The sequence below is a fragment of the Gallinula chloropus genome (genome assembly GCF_964237585.1).
Source record: "Gallinula chloropus genome assembly, chromosome: 27".
Classification (NCBI taxonomy): domain Eukaryota; kingdom Metazoa; phylum Chordata; class Aves; order Gruiformes; family Rallidae; genus Gallinula; species Gallinula chloropus.
The window spans coordinates 480,241-501,715 of NC_140112.1; the positions used below are offsets into that span (position 1 = coordinate 480,241).

At 46.6% G+C, this 21,475-nt stretch overlaps 1 protein-coding gene across 3 annotated transcripts; it reads right to left on the reverse strand.

Moving 5' to 3' along the window:
* Positions 1-81: 81 nt before the first annotated feature.
* Positions 82-20,320, reverse strand: ZC3H11A (zinc finger CCCH-type containing 11A). 3 transcript variants are annotated; one of them, XM_084275797.1, is made up of 18 exons: positions 20,247-20,320; positions 13,181-13,234; positions 12,611-12,808; positions 12,001-12,120; positions 11,119-11,242; positions 10,247-10,450; positions 9,814-9,930; positions 9,222-9,302; positions 8,677-8,787; positions 7,869-7,931; positions 7,524-7,619; positions 7,246-7,311; positions 6,236-6,748; positions 4,944-5,017; positions 4,078-4,405; positions 3,138-3,307; positions 2,687-2,754; positions 82-2,176 (listed from the first exon to the last, which is right to left on the reverse strand). In XM_084275797.1, the coding sequence occupies exons 3-18, from the start codon at positions 12,662-12,664 to the stop codon at positions 1,912-1,914; spliced, it is 2,454 nt and encodes an 817-aa protein (XP_084131923.1). In that variant the 5' UTR covers positions 12,665-12,808; positions 13,181-13,234; positions 20,247-20,320; the 3' UTR covers positions 82-1,911. The 3 variants fall into 3 exon arrangements, with proteins under 3 accessions (XP_084131923.1, XP_084131922.1, XP_084131924.1); XM_084275796.1 differs by lacking the exon at positions 20,247-20,320 and adding an exon at positions 14,719-14,775; XM_084275798.1 differs by lacking the exon at positions 20,247-20,320 and having other exon boundaries at positions 9,225-9,302; positions 13,181-13,855.
* Positions 20,321-21,475: the final 1,155 nt, after the last annotated feature.

Below are 21,475 nucleotides of genomic sequence, written 5' to 3' on the forward strand. Positions count from 1 at the left end.
CTAGGTCCTAACCGGGTGTTTGGGGGGGGGTCCCTCCGGTGTACCCCTCCCTCTCCGCCCACAGAGCACGCAGCCACAGCGTTCCGAGGCCAGGTTTATTTAAAAACACCAGTAACTGCTGTCCCGGGGAGCTAGCGGTGCCTACGCTGAATACAACACCTGAAATAGAGACAAATAGAAAAGGGGAGAGGGAAACAGTCCCAGGAGACCCCTCCCCACCCCCACAGCCTGGGCCAGGGGGGATGCAGCAAGGGAGAAGCCTTCCTGGCAGGGCTCTGGTGTTCTTCCTTTCTCCTGCAGCCAGGTGGGTGTCTCTGTGAGGAAGTCCTGTCCTGCTGCAGGGTGGGAGGTGGCTGGAGCCCCAGCAGCAGGCTGGAAGTGCTGTTTCCAAACCTTTCCTCTAGGAACCAAGCCATACATCACAGAGGGGTATCAGAGCACACCAGTGTTTTCTTCCAAAGTGAAACAACCCCCCAAAAAACACAACTATTTACAATCAACTCAAACAACTGGGTTTTAACTCTGCCAGCAGCAAATGCCTGAGGGCCCCCAAGAGCTTCACAAATCATACTGGGAAGAGGCAGAAAGTTCTTCTGGAAAGTTAAGAAAATAATTCAAAATCCAACTGCAAGGGAGAACAATCACTGGTGGCAGGGTACACAATACACCCCTGGCTAACAGGCAATACACCTCTCTTCTGCAGGGTCACCAATTCAGACTGGGAGGGAGGCATACCAGTCACCTCCAGTCCTGTCTCCAGCACCCATGTCTACATGGAGCAAAAGCCTCAGTGATGGGGCAAGGGGGGCAGTGGAGACCAAGGGGGGGATGTCCCAAAAGCAGAACAGGGTTGGTCCTGCAGTGGTACCAGGTTCCCAGCCTGCTGGCTTGGGAAGATGTTCCCACCTTGGGTTGGTGAGTGTCCCACAGCTGTTGGGATGTCAGACAAAGCCAACGGTGTTCCAAGAGGCTGAAGAGCTGCTGCTTCCTGGTGGAAAACAAGCCAGTGGCTCAGGGGAGTCATTCTTGGAACCAAGAGGCACTTAAACCAATCAATCAGCTTACCCATTTACTGCAGGCTGTGAGAGGAATCCTGACTACCTGCCCCCAAATCCTACTGGACATCAGCAAAAAAGCACCAACACCCCCCTCTCTACCCCCTCTCCAAGCTTTGGTACAGTACAACAAACCAGGAGGGGGGTATTCCAGCTGTACTGCAGAGCTGCTGCTCTTCACACTGATAATTGTATCATCCCTGATAATTCCAAGTAAGGCTGGATGGACTGACCCCAACCACCACCCCTGGCAGCATGTTTGGTCCAAAATGCTCCCTCCCACCCTGACATTTTCATTAAGTTCCCCTAAAAGATCAACATCAAACTGAGAGTGTACATATATAAAACTCAAGAGTTGACATAGTAACTCCAGGCTTTAGAGATCAACTGTCCAAGAACTCAAAATACCAAAGCTTTGAAACACACTGAACGTTGAGTTTTGCCAAAAGGGGGTCGAGGAAGGAAGGAAGGAAGGAAGAAGCTTTAAGTTTAAACCTTCAGAGCATCACTGAATTCATACATCAGTTCACAACCACCACAGTTCATAGATGGGCATGTTTCTGTCCCAAAATAAACAAGTGCTTTGTCCTCTTAATGTCCAAGGTAGTTACAGACCAGGTGAGGAGGACCTTGACTCTGACCAGCAGGGAAGTTTAAAACAACAGAGTGCAGATGCTGCCAATCTCTACCAGTTCGACTGTGCTTTAAGACTCATTGCAAAGCCTCAGCTAGAAAAAGGATCATCTCCAGGAATCCAAGAAAATAGAGTTTTAATTTGTTTTGCTGTTGGATGTGGGTTGGTTTTGGGGTTGGGTTGGTTGGTTTGGTTTTTTTTTTGCCTTTATGACTATGGAGTTCAGCTGTCAATCATTTCAGAAAGTTCCAGGAGGAGGTCATCCTCATCCTTCCCGGGGTCCAGGTCAATTTCTGCTTCCAGTTTGCCTCCTGAGATTTCCCAAATAAGCTTCTCAAAGTCATCTTCTACAGATAAAGGTGCTTTCCCAGCCCCTGTTGAGCTCAGCCGACGTGTCTTCATCACTACTTGTGGAGAAGCTGAAGTTGAGCTTGAGACCTCTGACTGTGCCACGGAGTCTCCCTGGCTTCCAATATCCAGTGCAGGACTTGGGAGAAGAAGAAGAGAGAGAGAGAGCAAATCAGCACATGACATTCTTTAACCAGAGAGATGTTACTCCCTCCAACACCTCAGCCTTACACAGGGATTGTTATTCCATCAACCTCAGGCTACTTTTACAGCCCAGTGTATCAGGAATCTCATTTTATCTTCCAAGAGAGAACACCTGAGGGCTGGCAAAGAAGGTCCCACTTCTGTAGCCAAAAGCACTTTGCCACCTTTACTAATTTGACTGTAAAAAGGGTGAGAAGTCAGCCCCCACAGGCATTCACAACACCCAAGAAGTCATTGAAAAGCTGAACCAACCTGCAGCTTTTTAAGAAAAGAATCTAAATAAGCCCTCCTGACAGCTGCTAGGAAATGATTTCAGATTAATTGCTCCTTTGTTGGATTTTGGCATGAATTGTATCAATTCCTGATTTTTCCATAGGTGAAAGAAACCTTGTGTTTCACATGAAAGACTCACTGATCAAGGAAAAGAAGTAGTTGGGGTTGTTACCTGGGTGTGGGTTTTTCTCTTCCAGGTATGGAGACCGGGCTGGCCTCTGGCAAAGCAGGAACAACAGCCTAGGAAGAAGAGAGTTTTTATGAGACACAGGTAAAAGATTTCTTTAGTAGATTCTTCCTCTGCTGCTTCTCCTCTGGTTGAGCCTTAACCAGAATACAGAACCAGGGCACTCCTGAAGAGAAGGCAGTGTTCACTTCACGTTTACTAGTGACACTGTGTGGTCTTTAGGAACATGGCATCAATACACAAAATCCTTCATGCTACAGAAAAACCACAGGGGTGTAGTATTTAAACACCACCCTTCACCTAATGGGAAGCATTTCTGGATTTAAAAAGGAACAAAAGACCCACAGAACATCCAGAGTTTCCCTCTTTTCTCCAAGAGGAGGGTAGAACTTGGGCAGCAATTTTATGAGAGACCAAGTACAGCCACTGTCCTTACCACAGCTGTTTTTTTAGCTGCAGGCCCCTTCATATTGCCAGCAGTGGTATTCAGTGGTTTCACAGCTGCCACAGCAGAAGGATGGCTCTCAGCTGCCTTGCGTTTCAGTGTCTGCTTGGTGGGGGAGGTGGTTTTCCCATCCGCAAGTTTCAGGCACACCTTGGATTTGGCTGGAAGAGGAGAGAACTGATGGAGTCTTGCTGTGCCTTAGGAAAAGAAGCAGGTTCTCTTAACAGTCCTGAATTCTGGGCTCCTCACCCTCAGAAGGACATTGAGGTCCTGGAGTGAGGCCAGAGAAGGGCAACCAGGCTGGGGAAGGGGCTGGAGAGCAAATCCTCTGAGGAGCAGCTGAGGGAGCTGGGGGTGTTGAGCCTGGAGAAGAGGAGGCTGAGGGGAGACCTTCTCACCCCTCCACTGCCCTGCCAGGAGGGTGCAGAGAGGTGGGTGATGGTCTCTTCAGCCAGGGGACAGGAGATGGGACAAGGGGCAATGGGCTCAAGCTGCCCCAGGGCAGGGTCAGAGCAGATGGGAGGGAAAAGTTCTTCCCTGGCAGAGCTGTCAGGGCCTGGCACAGGCTGCCCAGGGAGGGGGCTGAGTCCCCACCCCTGGGGGTGTTTAACAGAGGGTAGATGAGGTACTGAGGGATCTGGGTCAGCACAGGACAGGGATGGTTGGACATGATGGTCTTAAAGGGCTTTTCCAACCTGGTGATTCTGTGAATCTTTTGGTTAAACAGATGTGGGCAGCACAATTCCACCCCTGCTCACCCGATTCTCAGCGGTATTTTCCACACAGTAAAAATGCTGTTTACCAACAAGCCATAAAAAGGAGCAAAAAAGTTACAAACAGGAGCCTGAGTTACAGTGTGAAAACTGCAATCCTCTGCCTTTCCTTCCAAACATGGCCTAAAGCAGCTCCTCAGCACACAGCCAACACTTACATTTAGCTTTCCGTTCCGGAAGCGGAGCTGCCTGTTTGCCTGGTAATACAGCAGCTTCTTTCCCTGGGTTCTCAACCCCCCCTTCTGGAGATTTCACCAATACCCTCTTAGCAAGCTGATAAGATGATCCTGAAACTATGGTGGATTCAGGACTCCCTGATGCTGGAGTTTTATTGTCCTTTTTTGTTTTTTCAACAGGAGATGGCACAGCAGCAGCTGCCTTCTGAAGCTTCTCCTCTTGGCATTGTTTTACTTGCCGCTTCTCCCTCATTATCTCTTCAAGACTCTTCACTTGAACTTTAGAATTCGTTGCACTCTGATCAGAGGGCTGGAAAGAAACAAAAGAGGAGGGTTAATTTGGGGGAAAATATCATCTGTAGAGGATTCATTACGAAAACCTGAGTGGCAAGCCCTCTGAAATGACTCCATGTGGAACACAGCACGTTAATGCCATTCAGCTCCAACACTTCCTCCAGAAAACGTTGCCTGTCACAAGATCCAGCCTTTGCTATGGAAATACTGTTTCAAAAACCTGCAATTCCCAACACAGCAAGCTTCTTTACTAGAACAGAAGGCTCTAGCTGTAATCTACTACATTCTTTTTAAGCACTAGAAAGCCATTCAAGCTCCCTGATACAGCATTCACTGACAGACTGATTTCCTGTCATACAAAGCTCCAGCCTCTTCTATTAAAATACTCACCTCAGGATTTTAAGGTAACCTTCAAGTCTTGACAGATTAAATCACTGAGAAGAAAAACATTCCCTTCACATTAATCTCACAAAATTTATCTGGCACTAACAGGGCTTCTTATTCATCAGCAGGTATAATCAGATTTATTCAGTATGTCTTCAGAAAGGACTCACCTCTGCAGGTGCAGAGACTGCTTTGGGAGAAGGTTTGTTCAATTCCACTACCTTCTTTTCTTCTCTTCCAGGTGCTTTAAAAACAAGGCCCAAAATATTAATCAGTTGGGTTACTTTTGTGTGCTTGGTGTGTTTGTTTCCTCATATCTACCCAGCACTGGAACTCTCTCTCCTCAGTCACACTCTCTCTTCACATGGTTGGTATAATCTTAATGATGAGGTCATTAATGCTCTACCACTTTTGACCAAAACTGGCTTTGCAAACACATACACATCAATAATTAAAGCTAAGCAACACAAAGAGGAAGGGAACCTTGGATTCAGCACAGGGAAAAGCTCGTACCACAAACAAGCAAGAAATTAGACTACAAAGTTCCTCAACAAATGAATTTTCCACTGGGAAGTATGGAAAACTATATTATTTTCCATGAATTACATGACAGTTGTATATTCTGGCACTTTATTGCTTTCTGATTTTGTAGCCTTAAAGCCTTTTATCCTCTAGCATCCATGAAAAGGAAAAAGCAAAGTGAATCTGGAGCAAATAGAATTTGAATCATAGAACTGTATGGGTTGGAAGGGACCCCAAGGATCACACAGCTCCAACCCCCTGCCACAGGCAGGGACACCAACCTCCAGGCCTGGAGCTACACAAGGTTGCCCAGCGCCCCATCCAACCTGGCCTTGAACACCCCCAGGGATGGGGCACCCACCCCCTCTCTGGGCAGCCCCTTCCAGCCCCTCACCACTCTCTCTGGAAAGAGCTTCCCCCTAATCTCTCATCTCCCCCTTCCCTCCTCCAGCTTCACTCCATCCCCCTTGTCCTGCCAGTCTCTGCCCTTTAACAAGCCCATTCCCCTCCTGTTCCTCTGCTCCCTTCAGGCACTGGAAGGCTGCAATGAGGTCCCCCCACAGCCTTCTCTTCTCTTCTCCAGGCTGACCCAGCCCAGCTCCCTCAGCCTCTCTCCGTAGGGGAGCTGCTCCAGCCCTCTGAGCATCTCCATGGCTCCTCTGGCCCCTCTCCACCAGTCCCACATCTTTCTTGTCCTGGGGCCCCAGCTCTGGACACAGGACTCCAGCTGGGGCCTCCTGAGGGCAGAGCAGAGAGGGACAATCCCCTCCCTGTCCCTGCTGCCACCCCTCTGCTGCTGGAGCCCAGGATCCCATCGCCCTTCCCAGCTGCCAGAGCCACTGCTGCCTCAGGGGAAGTTTCTCATCCACCAAATGAGAAATTTCAAGTTGCTGGAAAGCAGCAGCACTTCACCAAGGCAGGTATCAAACCATCCCCTTACCTATCACCTTTGTGATCCGTAACAACCTCCTCCCTGTCAGGGCAGGTTCAGGCTGTGCTGGTGGAACTGGGGAGTTCTCCCCACTCTGCTGCATCCGCAGAGCTTTCTCCTGCTTGATTTCTTCCAAGGTTTTAATCCTCACTTCTCCTCCCAGCTTGGTTTTACCCCCTGGCTCTGTCAGCTGCACTTTGCTGGGCAGAGAGGACGGTGCAAGGACGCTCTGTTTCCTGGGCTCACTCTCAGGCTTTGTCTTGGCACGAAACTCATCTGGTTTTTGCTTCTCTTCTTCCACCCTCTTGTGGTTCTTTTCAGCCAGGGCTCCTGAGAAGGTTTTGATGCGAACTGCTGGGGAAGGTCTCACCCCTGAGCTGGGATCTTCTGGTTTACAACGTGTTTCAGCCTGGGGTTTGGCTTGAGGTTCTCCTCGTCTCTGATTCGCCCTCTCAAGGCGAATTTCCTCCAGTGTTTTCACATGGATCTCTCCTGCTGGCTTGGCAGCCTTTTCTGTCATTGCTAAAAGAAGAGAAGCACCAACATTTAAAGAGAGTCCAACAGAATTCGAAGTACTAAGGAAAACTACATTTGAGTGTTCCCAAGAATACATCTTAGGGCAGTCTAATTCTGCCTAATCCTTTCCTCTCCTCTATGCCACTTGCATTTTGCAACCCAGTGCTATCCAGAGAAAGTGCAACACAAATAAATGAGTCTAATTTATTTTCCTTTCTCAGACTCTGTGTCCCTCTCTCACCCCAGGCTCCTGCTCCTGGCAGTGGGTCTATTCCACTTGTGCACAAGCACACTGAAGCCTCCCACAGTTCACAGCTGGAGCATGAAACCTTGGCAAGGCACAAGTGGAAATCACACATGCTCCCAGAGCCAGTTCTCTGAGAGGAGCCATCAGGACAGCTTCAGCACTCCAGGAAGAGGAATCAAGTGGGGTTTTTAACTTTCAGGACTGTAAGTTCATGGTAAAGAAAAAAGGGAAGGCATATTTAACACTGTGTTATTACCTGTCTCTGTACCAGCCTGTTCAGAGGCCAATCCTAGCCTCTCCTTCAGAGACTTGGGGACTTGAACTACAAGACAGAAGAGAAAACGTTAGGGAGATGGCATAAATACCAACTTTGTGTTCACATCTAGACATGAGATAGGAGATGACTTCAATGTGATTCCAAGTTACCCTGAGCCCTCAACCAACATGCAAAAAGAACCATAGAAGAAAGGACAGACAGAAAACCTTAAGAGAAAATCCATGCATGAAATTGAAGTGTGTGTTTAGGAGCTGTACCTCTCTTTGGGGCTTTGTCAGTGTTCTCCAGAACCTCCATCTTCTTCCCCAGCCTTTCAGCAAGGTTGCGCTTCAGTGGAATGACACTTTTACCAGCTTCAGAGAGAAAGAAAACACAAAATACTTTAAGAACGTTTCTCTGGAGGAGGATTTTACATCAGGCAGCCACAAACCTCAGTCCTTCCAGGTTTATTTCCCTCTATTTGCTTTTCAACTGCTAACAAAATTTGCCATTTCTGCAGACAATCCAGATCGCCACCAATATCCTATTTTCATCCCACATGCAGCCAAAATACCCTTAAATAGAGTTGTGTTTAGATGAGGGCACCCAAACAAGGCTCTTACCTATGGAGGTTTTCCGTTTTCCCAGTCTCTCAGCAAGATTCAGCTGAATCACAGGGTCCTCCCCTAAAACAAGGAATAATCTCTTCAGCACATGGAAACCAGCACCCAGTAAAAGCACTGTCCTCCTAGCCCACATCCCAGAGAAGACATTCTTTTGGTAGCCAAACCATACACACCAACAACTACAAGTAGTAGTAGCAGTTTTAAGCCTTTTGTGCCTTTAAAAAGGAATTTGTGCAGATCTAAACATCACCCTTTGCAGACTCATATTACACTACTGTCCACAACCAACGCTGTCAGCATCTTCAATGCTTCAACAATCAGTTCCTTGCATGATCCCACCACGTACAGGTCTTCTCTTCCATTACTCCCCTTTTTAAGTTACCCTGATTTGCTTACTGACACTTGTTTTGACATTAGCCTCTCTCTGCTGCTACTGCATCTAACCCAGCCCATTCATTCTGTCACACGCTGTCAACACATCAGCTCATTCACAAATCTCACTTCACTTCAGGAACACCAAAGTCAAATTAAGCACATTTCAGAGTCTGTAGGATGGTGATAATGTCTGTTTAGCTACAGTTTGATGTCAGGCTGATAGGAAAAAAAGCCCTTCTTGATCTTTTGTTGTAATACAATAAACCTACAGACGCCAAATCCTCCCAATACAACCAGGGACTTTCAGCAAAAAGACATGGTTTTAATTAGACAAGGCAGCACCATCAGACTAACAGAGCTAAATGATCTTAATTGTTACTTAACCTTTTGGTTTAGGAGGCAAAATGGAAGGAACAGCATTCTCTGTTACCTTGCTTTGCTGAGAGAGTCACAGTTCTCACTACGGTCCGCACGTTTTCCTTCTCTGGCACAGGTATCGTCCGGGATTGGAGCGGATGAACAGACACCCCTGAAGGGCCTTCTGATCAGAGCAAGCAAAACACAAGGATGTTTAGGAAAAAAACACCCAACTAAACAAAACAGAAGAGCTGTCACAAAGACCAAAGCCATTAGTTATTCATTACTGTCAGATCTACAGTGACCAGTGCCCAGAGATAAGAGAAATGAGCCATTTCCCTCTGATTTCTGCTCAAATCTGGAATGCCAATCTAGACTACTGGCTGTTTAAGATAACACATTGCATGCCAAAGTAACTCAAGGGCCACAGCTAAACATGGAAGTCTGTCCCACAAGCAGCTCTCAGTCATGATCATCTCCCAGTCTGAGCCCAGTAACACAGTAAAATCTCCATTCTTTGCAGACAGTTGTATTCACCAATGACAGCAACCTGCCAGGGTGTTATCAGAAGGAATAAAAGGCACACAAAGGCAGCAGGATAGGAAAGTAGTAACTCACCACCTTGTTTTTTTGTTTTTTCCCTTAGTTTCTTCAATTTGATTTCTTCTAGTGTTTTGATTCCAAAATTTAAGTTGTCACCTGAAAACACGAAATGGCTAATGAAACCAAGGCTTAAAGGCACATGTTGAAGATGCTTCAGGTTCTTTCCAAAGTATTTTGAATAAACCCTGTCAACAATCCCCAGAAGTTAAAAAAGCCAAGAAAGGGATGGTGTTTTGGTAAGCAATTAGCACCTTTCTTCACCCCTCCTCCCACCCTTTCGAGTAAAACCTATGGAATTAAGCGTATCAATCCATCTACTCAATATTAGATTCCTCTATCATAAGACATGGCTTTCCACAATGACTCACAGGCCACATCTGCAGGCATTTAAACTCCACTCTGTGGCTCTACTTTGATCTACTAAAGGAACCAAGGAGATCACCTGTCTGACCCAAAGGACACTCAACATTACTAGGCAGCAACGAGCTCATGGAAGTAACTGACTCCACCCAGCTACCATGGGCTCTATTGTATTCTTCAACAACTTGCTTTTGAGTTAATTGCCAAATTCTCCTTCCAATTCACCCTGTGAGAGGTGTCAGAATACCTTGTTTTGTATTAACACTGGATTTCCTAGTTGAAATCATTCTCAATCCATTGTGGGCTTCTGTAGTTGGTTGCTGGACAGGTGTTTTAGCTTCATCTCCTTCTTCAGAAAGCTGGTCTGAAAGGCAAAAATCAACCTGTTTCAGTTATACAGCAGGGAGTAGGCAAAGATTTTTTCATGTTTCTGGAGCTCATGCAATGGCATTTCAGTCCATGGTTTGTATTGTTTGTATTCTTAACTACAAACACAAATGCTTATAGAAGAGAGTTTTTTAAACTGCTGTATTGACTTGATGATCTTCTAACTAAAACTATACTGGGAATAAACCATTTAGGACTCCAGACTCTCACCTGCAGCTTTAACTACACCACAAATCAGGTATTTATGCTGTCACTTACAGCAGAAATGCCTTCAAGAAGTAAAACCCACTTACCATCATCATCTTCATCATCATCTGCGGCATTGATTACAACAGGAGGATGGGTAGGGCTTGGGACATTCTCAGAATTTTCCACTTTCATCACACCCCTCAGCTGTGGAGAGGGATTGGACTGGACAGAGAGTTTGTTTTGTTGCAGTGACATCTGAGCCATTTTCACATCATCTTCAGCAGACTCAGGTGGATTTGGAAGCGTAGCTAGAGAAAGAGGAGGATCACCTGTAATTTGGCTATTGAAAGCTTTGACCCCAAGGTCACACTCAGTGTGTAAATACAGAATCACAGAGCTGTAGGGTTTGGAAGGGACCCCCAGAACCCATCAAGTCACTCTCCTGCCAAAGCAGGGTCCCTAGGACAGATGGGGCTGGAATCTCTCCAGAGATGGAGACTCCACACCCCCCTGGGCTGCCTGTCCCAGGGCTCCCTCACCGGGAAGTTCTTCCCCAGATTGGTGTGGAACTCCCTGTGCTCCAACTTGAGGCCATCACCCCTTGTCCTGTCCCCACAGACACTGAGAAGAGGCTAGATAAGGTAGGTAACCCATCCAGCTACTGAATTTAGACTCCCCTATCCCCCACCCCTGGTTACCCTAACAACAGCAGCATCCCCTTCACACACAAATCTCACCATCCTACCCCTCCAAAAGAGGGAAAGCAACTTGAAAAGTCACCAATCACACACAGCACAGAGAAGCTGAGTGTGAACAAAGAAATCAAACATCAGAATTACATTCTGTTTAGCTGAGAGCCTATGCCTGCAGACTTCTCCCTGCACTCATAACCAAACAGTTACTTTGGTACTGTACCCACTCATAAGTAACACTGAAAATAACTCTTTAATACTTAAAGAAAAGGACTTAAACTCACTTTTGCTTGGTGGCAAGAAGAGTCCATCAACGTAACGTCCTTTTGTGTGATGAAAAGCACAGTTGGATTTCTGACAGCCTACTGGCTGGTTCTCCCAGTAGCAAGGAATCTCACTGCGTTTCTTCTGGAGACAGAAAGAAACACAAGCTCATGGCAACACTCCCCTTTAGACTTGCAAAGAGACACAGTTTCCCATCACACCAGAGGCAGGACTGAAGCACAGTGCTGAAACATCATTCCAAAGTCCAATTTATCACTACAAGTATTCCAGGATATATACAGACAAGTTTGCACAAGCTGTAACAACCATGGATAATCAGGTTTTCCTGGAATTTGTTTTCAGATAGCAGGCAGTCACACACATCAATTCAGTGTGGGTTAAACTAATACAACATGCAAAATATTCCACAGGGAAAATGTCTTTAGTTGGCTACATCAAATCTGTCTGACTTTATCTTTCAGAGCCATGGTTCCTTCCTGTCTTTTTCTCTCCCCACCCTGTACCCACCCCCAGAGGTCAGAACAACGTTATCTGAAAAATCCAGGAGAGAAGAGATCCAACAGGTCATCATCCAACCCTTGGGATGGTAGTGCAGGCTGTTCACTGCCACCCTGCTCCAGCACGTTTAGGCAGCCTGATCAATGTGGTTGTTCCTCCCTCTATTAAAAATACAACGTCAGCACCTAATCTAGAAAGTTCTTGCTGAGATAGAACCAAGGAATTGATTTTTCTTCCCACAATTTCCTCCCCCTAATAACAGAAGCCACTATCATTTTAAACCAAGTAAATCTATCAGGTAAAAGCACATTCAGGCCTCCTGGAGGAAGGGAAGATGCTTTTGGTGATTTAGTTTGAGAACAGATCTTTACCCAAACACTCACATCAATTTCCATGTGTCTGAACCTGCAGATGTTCCTGAAGCAGCGACCCTCCTGCCAGAGGGTGCAGACTGTCTCATTGCCCAGAGCAGCTTCGCAGTGGCGGAAGGAGCAGCTGTCTCCCTGGGAGCACAAGGAAATCAGCAAAAAGGAAAAGAAAATGGTACAGCCTTATAAAAAAACAAAGTCTGTGCTGATGGGATTGAATCATAGAATCATAGAATGGCAAGGGACCCCAAGGATCACGGAGCTCCAAGCCCCTGCCACAGGCAGGGACACCAACCTCCAGGCCTGGAGCTACACAAGGTTGCCCAGGGCCCCAGCCAACCTGGCCTTGAACACCCCCAGGGATAGGGCACCCACCCCCTCTCTGGACAGGCCCTTCCAGCCCCCTCTCTGTAAAAAACTTCCCCCTAATATCTAATCTAAACCTTCCTTTAGCTTGAATCCATTCCCCTCTGAAATCCACTCCCCCGTGAAAGCAGAGTCCAACTGCTTATTAATTCATCATAAATCTGTATGTCTCCTCCCACACTTCACCTTCCTCTCTTAAAAAAAAAAAAGGCAACCCCCCCCCACCCCAAACCCCAAAGTAAAAGAAACCCAAACACACCTTGTTACATGTGGAATAGAAATAGAAGTAGCAGTCATCTCCTTGGTTAGACATAACGGGGGAATTCTTAGGACAGGTGCTAAGGGCTCACACTCAACAGCGACTTACTCCAGTCTTGACAAAGGCTGGCTTCACTCTTTCTTGAACTGAAAGTCTTCTACTGGCTTGATCAGTGAAATCTTCTTTTTAAAAGTAACCCTATCAATAAGTGAAGAAGAATTAAGTAATAGTTCTCATGGAATTTTTTAACAGTTGCTTTCTGTTAATTAGATTAGTCTCTTGAGGGAGGGGACAAAACAAAAACTATCCCAACTATCCCAACACTGAGTCAAACTTCTGTAAAACTACATGTTTTTTGTCAGCAGGCATTCTCTTTGGTGTCCTTACCAATAGTTAAACACAGAAAAAAACTACTGCATGTGGCTGTAAACCAACAAGAGAGCCCATTCTTCAAAAAATAGGTCACCCATTAGAGTTACCCACCACCAATTAACTGTGAGCACTAACAAGTCCTCTAAAATGCAATTAACCACATTAAGCATTAATTTCCCATCACCACAGTCCACGTACCTGGACACACTTCAGCACAGGTATTGATCTTCAAAGACTTCCAGTTAACTTCTCCTGTAGGCCGAACCAAGACTGAATCCGTGAATTAATAATAAAGGGGTAGAAAGAATTTTCCTCCTCACATTGCCAAGGGAACCTCTCATCCACAATTCAAACATAGGATGTGCTTTTAAACATCTTACAATTAATGGAGGAAGCGAGTCCATTGGAATAACTGTCAGACTGGAGACAGCCAGGGTTAGTTAGCTCTTCAAAAAATTTAAAAAAAAAAAAAATTTAAAAAAAAAACCAAAAAGAAAAAAACCACAAAAAAAAAAAACCACCAACAAAAAACCCCTGGGTATTTAAAGATGAACTTGTGGCTGCAAAAATGAGGATCCATCTTCCACAGCCGGATAATTTTTAATTTTGGGTTTGGTTTTGGGTTGGGTTTTGGGTTTTGGTTTTTTTTTTTACATTTAAAATTCAGGAAAGTTGCAATTTCTTGTCTTCCAGATTTCTTCACCTATTAAGAAAACACAAAAACCTTCCCCCATCTTTATTACCTGCACAGCAAAAAACATTAACTTGTGGGTATAAATACACAGCTATGTATATATACATACACATATGTGTTTATACACACATCAAGAGCAAGTGATAATAAAGTCAGCAAGAGTGATAGGAAAAATTAGAATTTTGGGCTATTTGCCACGTAAGACTGACTAAAAAGTCTCTTTTTTTGTGGGAATTGGCAAAAAAATGCAAGATCTATGTAATATTTGGATGGATATGCCTTTGAGGCTGATGGTTTATGAGTGGTTTGGGGGCCAGCACACAAATATGCATACATATGTACATGCATACAGGAGAAACATCTCTATACACACAGCGTGCACAGTGTATGTTGTATGGGGTCTGTACTGAGAACGACTTTCAGCCCTGATCAGACACAGGAGAGTTGCAATCCATTAACAGCAGGAAGACAGCAGATCCAGGATACAGCAAGCTTGGAGGCAGGGAAATGCTCACTTTGCAAGTGGTGTGGCTGCATGAGACCAGGAATTTGGAATGATTTTGATTTTTTTGGAAAGAATTTAATGTCTTTTTTTTTAACACCAGAGCAAATATTACACCTTTGCCATCACATGCTGTTTCCTAATCCATATATCCAGCATTAGCCATTGCTGCAAGATCACAGGAGGTTTGAAAAGATGGCTTAGGTCCAATTCAACAGCTGATTTTGGGGGGTTTCTTTGAGCGCCATCGGAGCTGAAACCAATTTTCTTTATCCACAAGCACTTTTGATTTTGTTTATTTGTTCTTTAAACACGTCAAGTCACATACTTTGACTCTTATTTTTTTAAAAAAACCTACTAATACACCATAAAACCTGCAACCAGACCAGATAAAAGTTCAAATTAAAGTGATTCTGACCCCTTTCATTAAGATGCTGCACAATTCCGTGCAAAGGTTGGGTTTTTTTGGACTCTTTTGGACAAAACCAAATGAAATAGTTCTTAAAAATTAACAATAAAAGGTTGGAACCTTTTACTCACACAAACACTAGTGAATTTTCCAGGGTATTTTTTTTTTGGCAGGGAATTTCCCCAAATCTAAAATAAAGAGAGGAGAAGTCGAGTTCTCATATTAGTTATTGGTTTTCAACTGCTTGACAAAGGGAATAAAAACAGTAGTTAAGTGCAAGGTTTTCTTCCCTTCTTCAGTACTTCTGTGACTATTCACTTTTGACCTTCAGCACCTTCAAAAACAGACTTAGTGCATAGATTCCTGTGCCATCTCCTTCTGAAAATCACTGGTGCTCCTTCTACTGGTGTAGAAGTCTGACAAGAAACTTTTTCCCAAAGGTATTTCCAACACCACCAAGAGCTAAATGGAATTTCAAGCACATTTCTTCAGTTTGCACAATAGATGGCAATTAAGGACAAGGAGCAGAGGCATTCAAATCCAAATCAGAAGGAATTAATTGTCTAGAAAGCAGCATTTCTTTTCCCTAGGAAGTAGACACCTTTAATATAACCACCACCTTAGGGGAACAAATAAAAAAATAGAAGAAATCCCCTTGGATTTAGCTCTTTTGAATGCCCAAACAGTTCAGCAGTTTGCTTGCTGCCTTCCATATTCCTGAGAAGGCTTCAGGAGCTGGTCAGAACTTGTATGGGTCTTGTTTAAGGAATGGGAAAAAGTAAAACTTTAAACCAAAAACAAAGCAGAACAAAGAAACAACCCCCTGAAAAAATAGGAAAGTCCTTTAGCTTTAAGGAAAAGGTTAAGTCAAAAAGTGTTTGGGGCTTTTTGTTTTGCTGCTATCAGTTGACTGACAATCTGAATGCTGAACAGGAACCAACTGAACTAACCCTGAGAATCTGAATAACCATGAGTAACTCTGGTGCACTCAGCAAGTCTCTAGTAGTAGTGGAGAAGAATTTTAAACACTTCTTTTTTTTCTCCACAACTCTAGTCATGTTTATGTATTAAAAGAGATTTTGAATTTGTTTTATTAAAAAAATAAAGAAAAATAGAATATAATGACAGATGCAGTAGCTAGGGGTCAGGAAAAACAGGCCAACAAGTGCCATAAACTGTACCTTTCCTAAGGGAAGATAAACAGTATGACAGTCTGTGTAGTTTGAGAAACAAACAATTCCCTGCTCTACCTCTCCAGCTGGCTGACGTGCTTTTGCCTTGTACTGAAGAGCAAGAAGGGACCAAACTGTTGTTTGCACCTCAACAAATGCACAAGAGAAGTCTTATCTCCACTTACCTAGGGGAACTCTGTGGTTATAAAGCACAAAGTTTCTCACCTGGACTCTTGCTGGTCAACTCTGCACCTTTAATTTCTTAAAGGTGGTTAATGCCCCTGTGTATTGGGACAGCAAGATGACAGGGAAGGAAGGGCAGCAGGCACTCTGTGTTCTAGCCCTGTTCTGGCCTGCTTTACCTTACTACAAACCTCCTGCTGGTGGCTGTGGTAAGGCTGGCAGAGCAGTGTGTGCCAGGTGTCACCAACAGCAGTGCATTATTATGCATATGCAAGTCACGTCAGCTGAAGCACAGAAGAACCTCTTGCTAACACATCTCATCCTCTGTATGAAAATCTAAAGGTAAGCTGTCCAAAGCTGAAGCAGAATAGTCATGTTTTCTACTCTTTATGTTTGTTTTAGTCAGTTCAAGCTGTTAAAACAGTGTCTAAACATGGCCTGGGGCTGGGGGGTTACAGAACTCAAGACCTTCTCAGAGCAAAGACTGCATGGGTGCCAGCCAAGAAGGCAAAGGTTACAGCACAAGATCATCTCAGCTTCCTCCATCAGTGAGCCAGGGTCACCTTTCATCATGGTCTAGGAGAGTCAGAGCCATAAGTTACCACAACCACGAGGCCCAGGTTTCCCTTGCTGGTTGGGCTGGAACAGCTCTTTGAAGATGTGCCACCTCAGAGACCTGAATCAGGATGTTCTTCCTCAAGATGAGTGGCAAATCAATGCAATGCTGAAAGGGCTGACTAGCCTGGTGTTCCTTTAACTGTCAAAGAATAACCTCATACTGAAGCACCCCTGAGATCAGACACTGCTCAGTACAGACCTGTCTTTAGCTTGACACCTCCAGCCTCAGGAGAAGCAAATTCTTCAAATCAGCCTTTAGCAGGGATGCAGTAAAGTGGCCAAGAGAAAGTGTTTGAGAGGAGCACATCACTCTGTAGAAAACCAGTTTCAGGCCTGAGATATTTCACCCACTGAGCAGTTCAAGAGTGACAGTGACACCTTTGATTTGAAAGTCTTGCAAAGCCAGGAGGACATGACATGACTGATGCCTGACAAAGAACTGCAGCTCCCCACCTGCCTCCACCTGAAGGCCAAAAGTCTTGCAGCCAGCAGACATCTGGGGCCACTGGAACTGGCTGTGAACAGCTTCATTCTCTCTCCTCATTCTGTTCCACCTGCTGCTATTTCAAAGTCACTTTAATGTAAGAAAAGGTGGAGAGAGGTTCACTGAGCAGCTTTTTCCTGCTGCAAGTGATCCCATGGAAGATGGTTTGAATGCTGGAGCTCCTGAAGAATCACAGGGTTGGAAAGGACCTCAAGAGATCATCGTGTCCAACCCCCCCCCCAATTTCCTTGGGACAGAAAATTCCATGGGCCTAATGACAGAAAATCCAATGGGCCTCAGCAGAATGAGTCAGTCTCTCTCTTAAGCACTTGCAAACCTGTTCTCAGGTAAAGTCCCCAATTATTAATTTTAAAATACAAGTAAAACATGGCAGCTGGCACCTACCACTGCAAACACAACACTGGCAGTGTTGTCAGAAGCTGGAAAGCTGGGGTGAGGGGATTAAGGGAAAGCCACACATTAATTTGGTAACTTGGCTCTTGTAGGACACTGCAGAAGTCTTACCAAAGCCACTGTGAGGAAGCTGCCTGGTTTCTAAAAGGGGACACTTCTGCTGGTGCAGTATACCAAGATAAGTAAGATGTCTGAAAGATATCCACTGTCAGGCAGCCCATGGTTGGTTCAGGGTCCAGGTTTTGACAGTTAAATCCACATTTTTGTGTTGTGCTTTCTCCAAAAGCCATGAAGAATGTTTCTTCTACAACATCCTACAGGCACACCTTGTAAGTGGACAATGACTGTCTAGTGTCAGGATCTGTATGAACTTCTAATAAGCTGGCATTGGAAAAAAAAAGTGTCTTCAACAGTCAATTTTAGAACAGTTCCATTTAGCAGTTATTTAAGTGTGTTCCAATACTCAAGTTTCTTCATAACAGTAAACAGTTGAGAGTCTCCAAACCCCATGTTCAAGATTTATGTCCTTCCTCCTAAGATGCACGTGGTCAGCAGGCAAAGATGGAACAGGAACACCCAAGTATGGAGCTGTTAAACCACAACTGGCTCTAAGACTAGCTGCTGAAAAGGAATAGCTCAATACATCACCTTCATGGGGCAAGAGTTCATGTGGAACAGTAGGAGAATCCAGCAGTGTTTCCCAAGCTTCAGGTTACCAACAGCATCAGCACATTTAGGCCCTGGCCCAGGGTGTGTGGTCCTTTCAACCCCAGCAAGGTGTGTGCCAGGCATACTGAAGGTCAGCTGAGAAGTTCCAGACATTCAATGTGTTAGTCCTTATTTCTGGCATCAAAAGGCTTTTCCCAGTGTTGCTTCCATGGAGAAAACTCCATCTTCTCAGACCTTCCAGAAGCCACTATTGCTGCCACAGCTGCACCAGTACAACCAGCACCTATGGCAAACTTCTGTCAGCTGCATTTGCAGTCCACTCCTCTTCCAACTGGAAAACCATCCTGGGGGCTCTGTCCTGCTGTCACTGCCAACGTACACAACGCTCTGCCTGGAGATGTCACCAAAGAGCCAAGTGTCCCCACAGATGAGGCTTGCCATGGTTGATTACCTAATTAATTTTTTAAAAACATGATGGATATGGCACACCAGGTAAACCACAGATCTGAAATGCCACACAATGGAAGTCTTTGCTTTCCTCCTAGGCAGCAACACGTGCTTTAACATACTGCATGCAATGGGGAAGCTCTCTCCATCTTGCTCAGTGGCAACAGGTGTGACTGCAGCACACACTGGTGTAGCAGTACCTGCAGCTCCCAAATCCTTAATAACTTTTGATATAGCAATGATTTTTTTTAATGCAGTGGCTTTCCCTTAATGCATAACCCCTTCTCTCCCATATTTTTAGTGGGTGGCTCTGTTTATCATTCTTTTCCTCCTTTCAGTCCAAATGGGCATCAGGAATCAATTCCAAGCTAAGATGACTGCTAAAGCTGCTACTTCCACACTGAGAGACATACTTAAAAGACACTAATTCTTTTCTATTTCTGAAATTAGCACCAAGGCCTGGCAGCCATTCACTAGGATGATTCATCTTCCTCACCGAAATGTTTTATTAAAGCTCAAAAAGAGCCCATTTCCCCTGGAAGCAGTCATTTGGAAAGATGCCATTTCAGATGTGAAGCAACAGCAAGAGGAAGTTTTCTCCAGACTAGCTTTTCTCCTGAAACACCCCATCATCCAGCAACAAATTCAGCCCGAGCAGCTTAATGTGCACCCAATTCAGCCAGGCATGGCAGCAGAGTGGTTCTGATATCATGTCAAAATCCCCTATGCCCAGGAGTTCTCCTTTTTTTTTTTACAAGTAAATAACACAGGGCTGTGTTTTGAAAGCATGGCCTTGAGCTCAATCTCAGAGAGCAGCACACACCCCAAAGCAGTTCTGGCAACAATCTGGAGGCTCCACATACTGATCCCTCTCCCCCCAACAGTAAAAATCACCCTCACAGTTTCACTATAAACATCAGCATAAGAAAACTGAAACCTCTTCGATCCAATGCTTAAGAAACAAAACCAAACATCAGCCCACTGGGTTGTTTTAAACAACCTAAAGGGGAAATTAAGGTGACAAGCGTGTGCATCCAGAGTTAGTCAGATCCTGAAGGCAGCTCCTTCGGGGAACAGAGGAGCAATTTGTTGATGGCTACATTACAGCACACCCCTTGTACGCATTGCTACAAAAGGAAGACACAAAGATTCAGCTGAAAATAATGTATCCTCATAAGAAACCCGCTCTGGGATCTTCAGTTTGCCCACCCGAACCTCTCCAGAGCCTGCCCGAGGACGCTGTTCCACCGGGGAGACCAGCGGGAGGGCCGGGGGGCTGCTGACAGCTGAGCCCTATAGAACGGTGACCAGCCCATGGAAGGGCCGCGGTGAGGGACGGGAGAGCTGCGGCCCTGTCGCCGGGGGGACAGGTAGCTCCCCCCCCCCCCCTCGCTGAAGTCCCGCGTTGCCGAGGCCGGGGAGACCACCTCAGCCCCACCACTGTTCCCAGAGGGCCCGCGCTGCGCCAGGGGCCTCCCTCCCTCCCGCCCGCCCGCCCCACAGTGGCTACGGAAGCCCCGGTGAGGAGAGGCCGGGGCCGCGGCCTGGGCCGCCCGGCCCGCCGGACGCGGGGGCCGCGGCCTGCTTCCCCCGAGGGGAGCGGAGGGGACGCGGGCCTGGCGAGAGGCCATTCCCCCCCCCGCCCCCGCGGTCTACGAACGGCTGTAGTTACCGGCGAGCGGGGACTTTACCGAACCCCAGGGGACCGCCGCTGCCGTCGCCACTGTGTCCCCCTCGATCCGCCGGGGCCGTCGCTCCGACCGTCGCCTTCCCCGCTGCCAACCTCAAAGATGGCGCCCAGCAGACGGGCAACCTCATCCCGCCCGCTGCCAAGATGGCGGGCGGAACGGCTTCACCAAGACCCACTTCCGCCCGTCGGAGGAGGCGGAGGGCGGGGCTCTGCGCGGGAGCAGCGGCCGGGCGGTCTCGCCCACGGGAGCGGCAAAAACAAGCGCGGGCGGGGCCCGTAAACAAAGCGGGCGGGCGGCTTTTCTCTCTGGTCTTTTAACAAAGGCTCTCGCCAGCACCCCCCAACCCAAAACAAAGCCCTTCCCTGTGGGGCGCACGGGAGGGTGCCCCCTTCCCGCCCGCCTCCTCCCTCAGCGCCCACCTTCCCGTCGAGGTGCGTGGCTGAGGTGCCCATCTCCTCCCTCACGCTACCGGCTGCTGCCTCAAGGTTACTCTTTCCGGGCTGGAAGCTGTTCCATACTTTCCACCCGGCTTCCCGGCATGGCAGGCGCTTGTCCTGCAAACCCTGGAGGTTTGGGACACTTCCCAGCACGCTGCACCCCGGCCTGGGAGCGGCCGTTTCTCTCTGGGAATGGCACCAGCCCGGTAAAACTTCATGACACACCTACCCCTAAACGCTGCCCTATTTTCCCCATTGAAATGGCTAAAAGTCCCGTGATTTGTTTCTTACCACCCAGCCTGAACCATTTTGGGGTTTGTTTTGTGGGTTTTTTTTAAATAAAAGAAGCAATTGTAGAACCAACTGTGGTTATGGAGTTTAATGAAGAGGCGGAGGATGGTGTCAGCGCAGACACATCCCTGAGGAAGCGGGGAAGAGGGTGACGCTGCACCATAAAGCTCCCACGCCCTGCGCCTGTCACTTGGCATCGGCTCCAAAGGTCAGATGCTGGGCTGGGAAGGGTTGGATTGCTGAGTTTCACGCTGACAGCCTCACCCAGCTCCCTCTTCCCATCAGGGCTTGGCCCCGCAGTTATTGCAGACCCAGAGAAGCCACCGCCAAGGAGTTAAACAAACAGCTCCAGCGCTATCAGCTGGCTGGGGAATGAGTTATTTCAAAGGCCAGTTGCTTTCATTTCCCACTGTCAGTCTTGTTTGGTACAAAAATGCCTCTGTGGAGGCAAAAACCCTCTCAGCTCAGAGGCAGGACACAGC

Coding starts and splice junctions, on each gene's coding strand:
- ZC3H11A (XM_084275797.1), bottom strand. CDS start 12,664: ATGTCTAACCAAGGAGATGACTGCTACTTCTATTTCTATTCCACATGT. Junction 10,451..11,118: donor CTTCTTGCCACCAAGCAAAA/GTGAGTTTAAGT, acceptor CTCTTTCTCTAG/CTACGCTTCCAAATCCACCT. Junction 6,749..7,245: donor ACAGGCTGGTACAGAGACAG/GTAATAACACAG, acceptor CTCTTCTTTTAG/CAATGACAGAAAAGGCTGCC.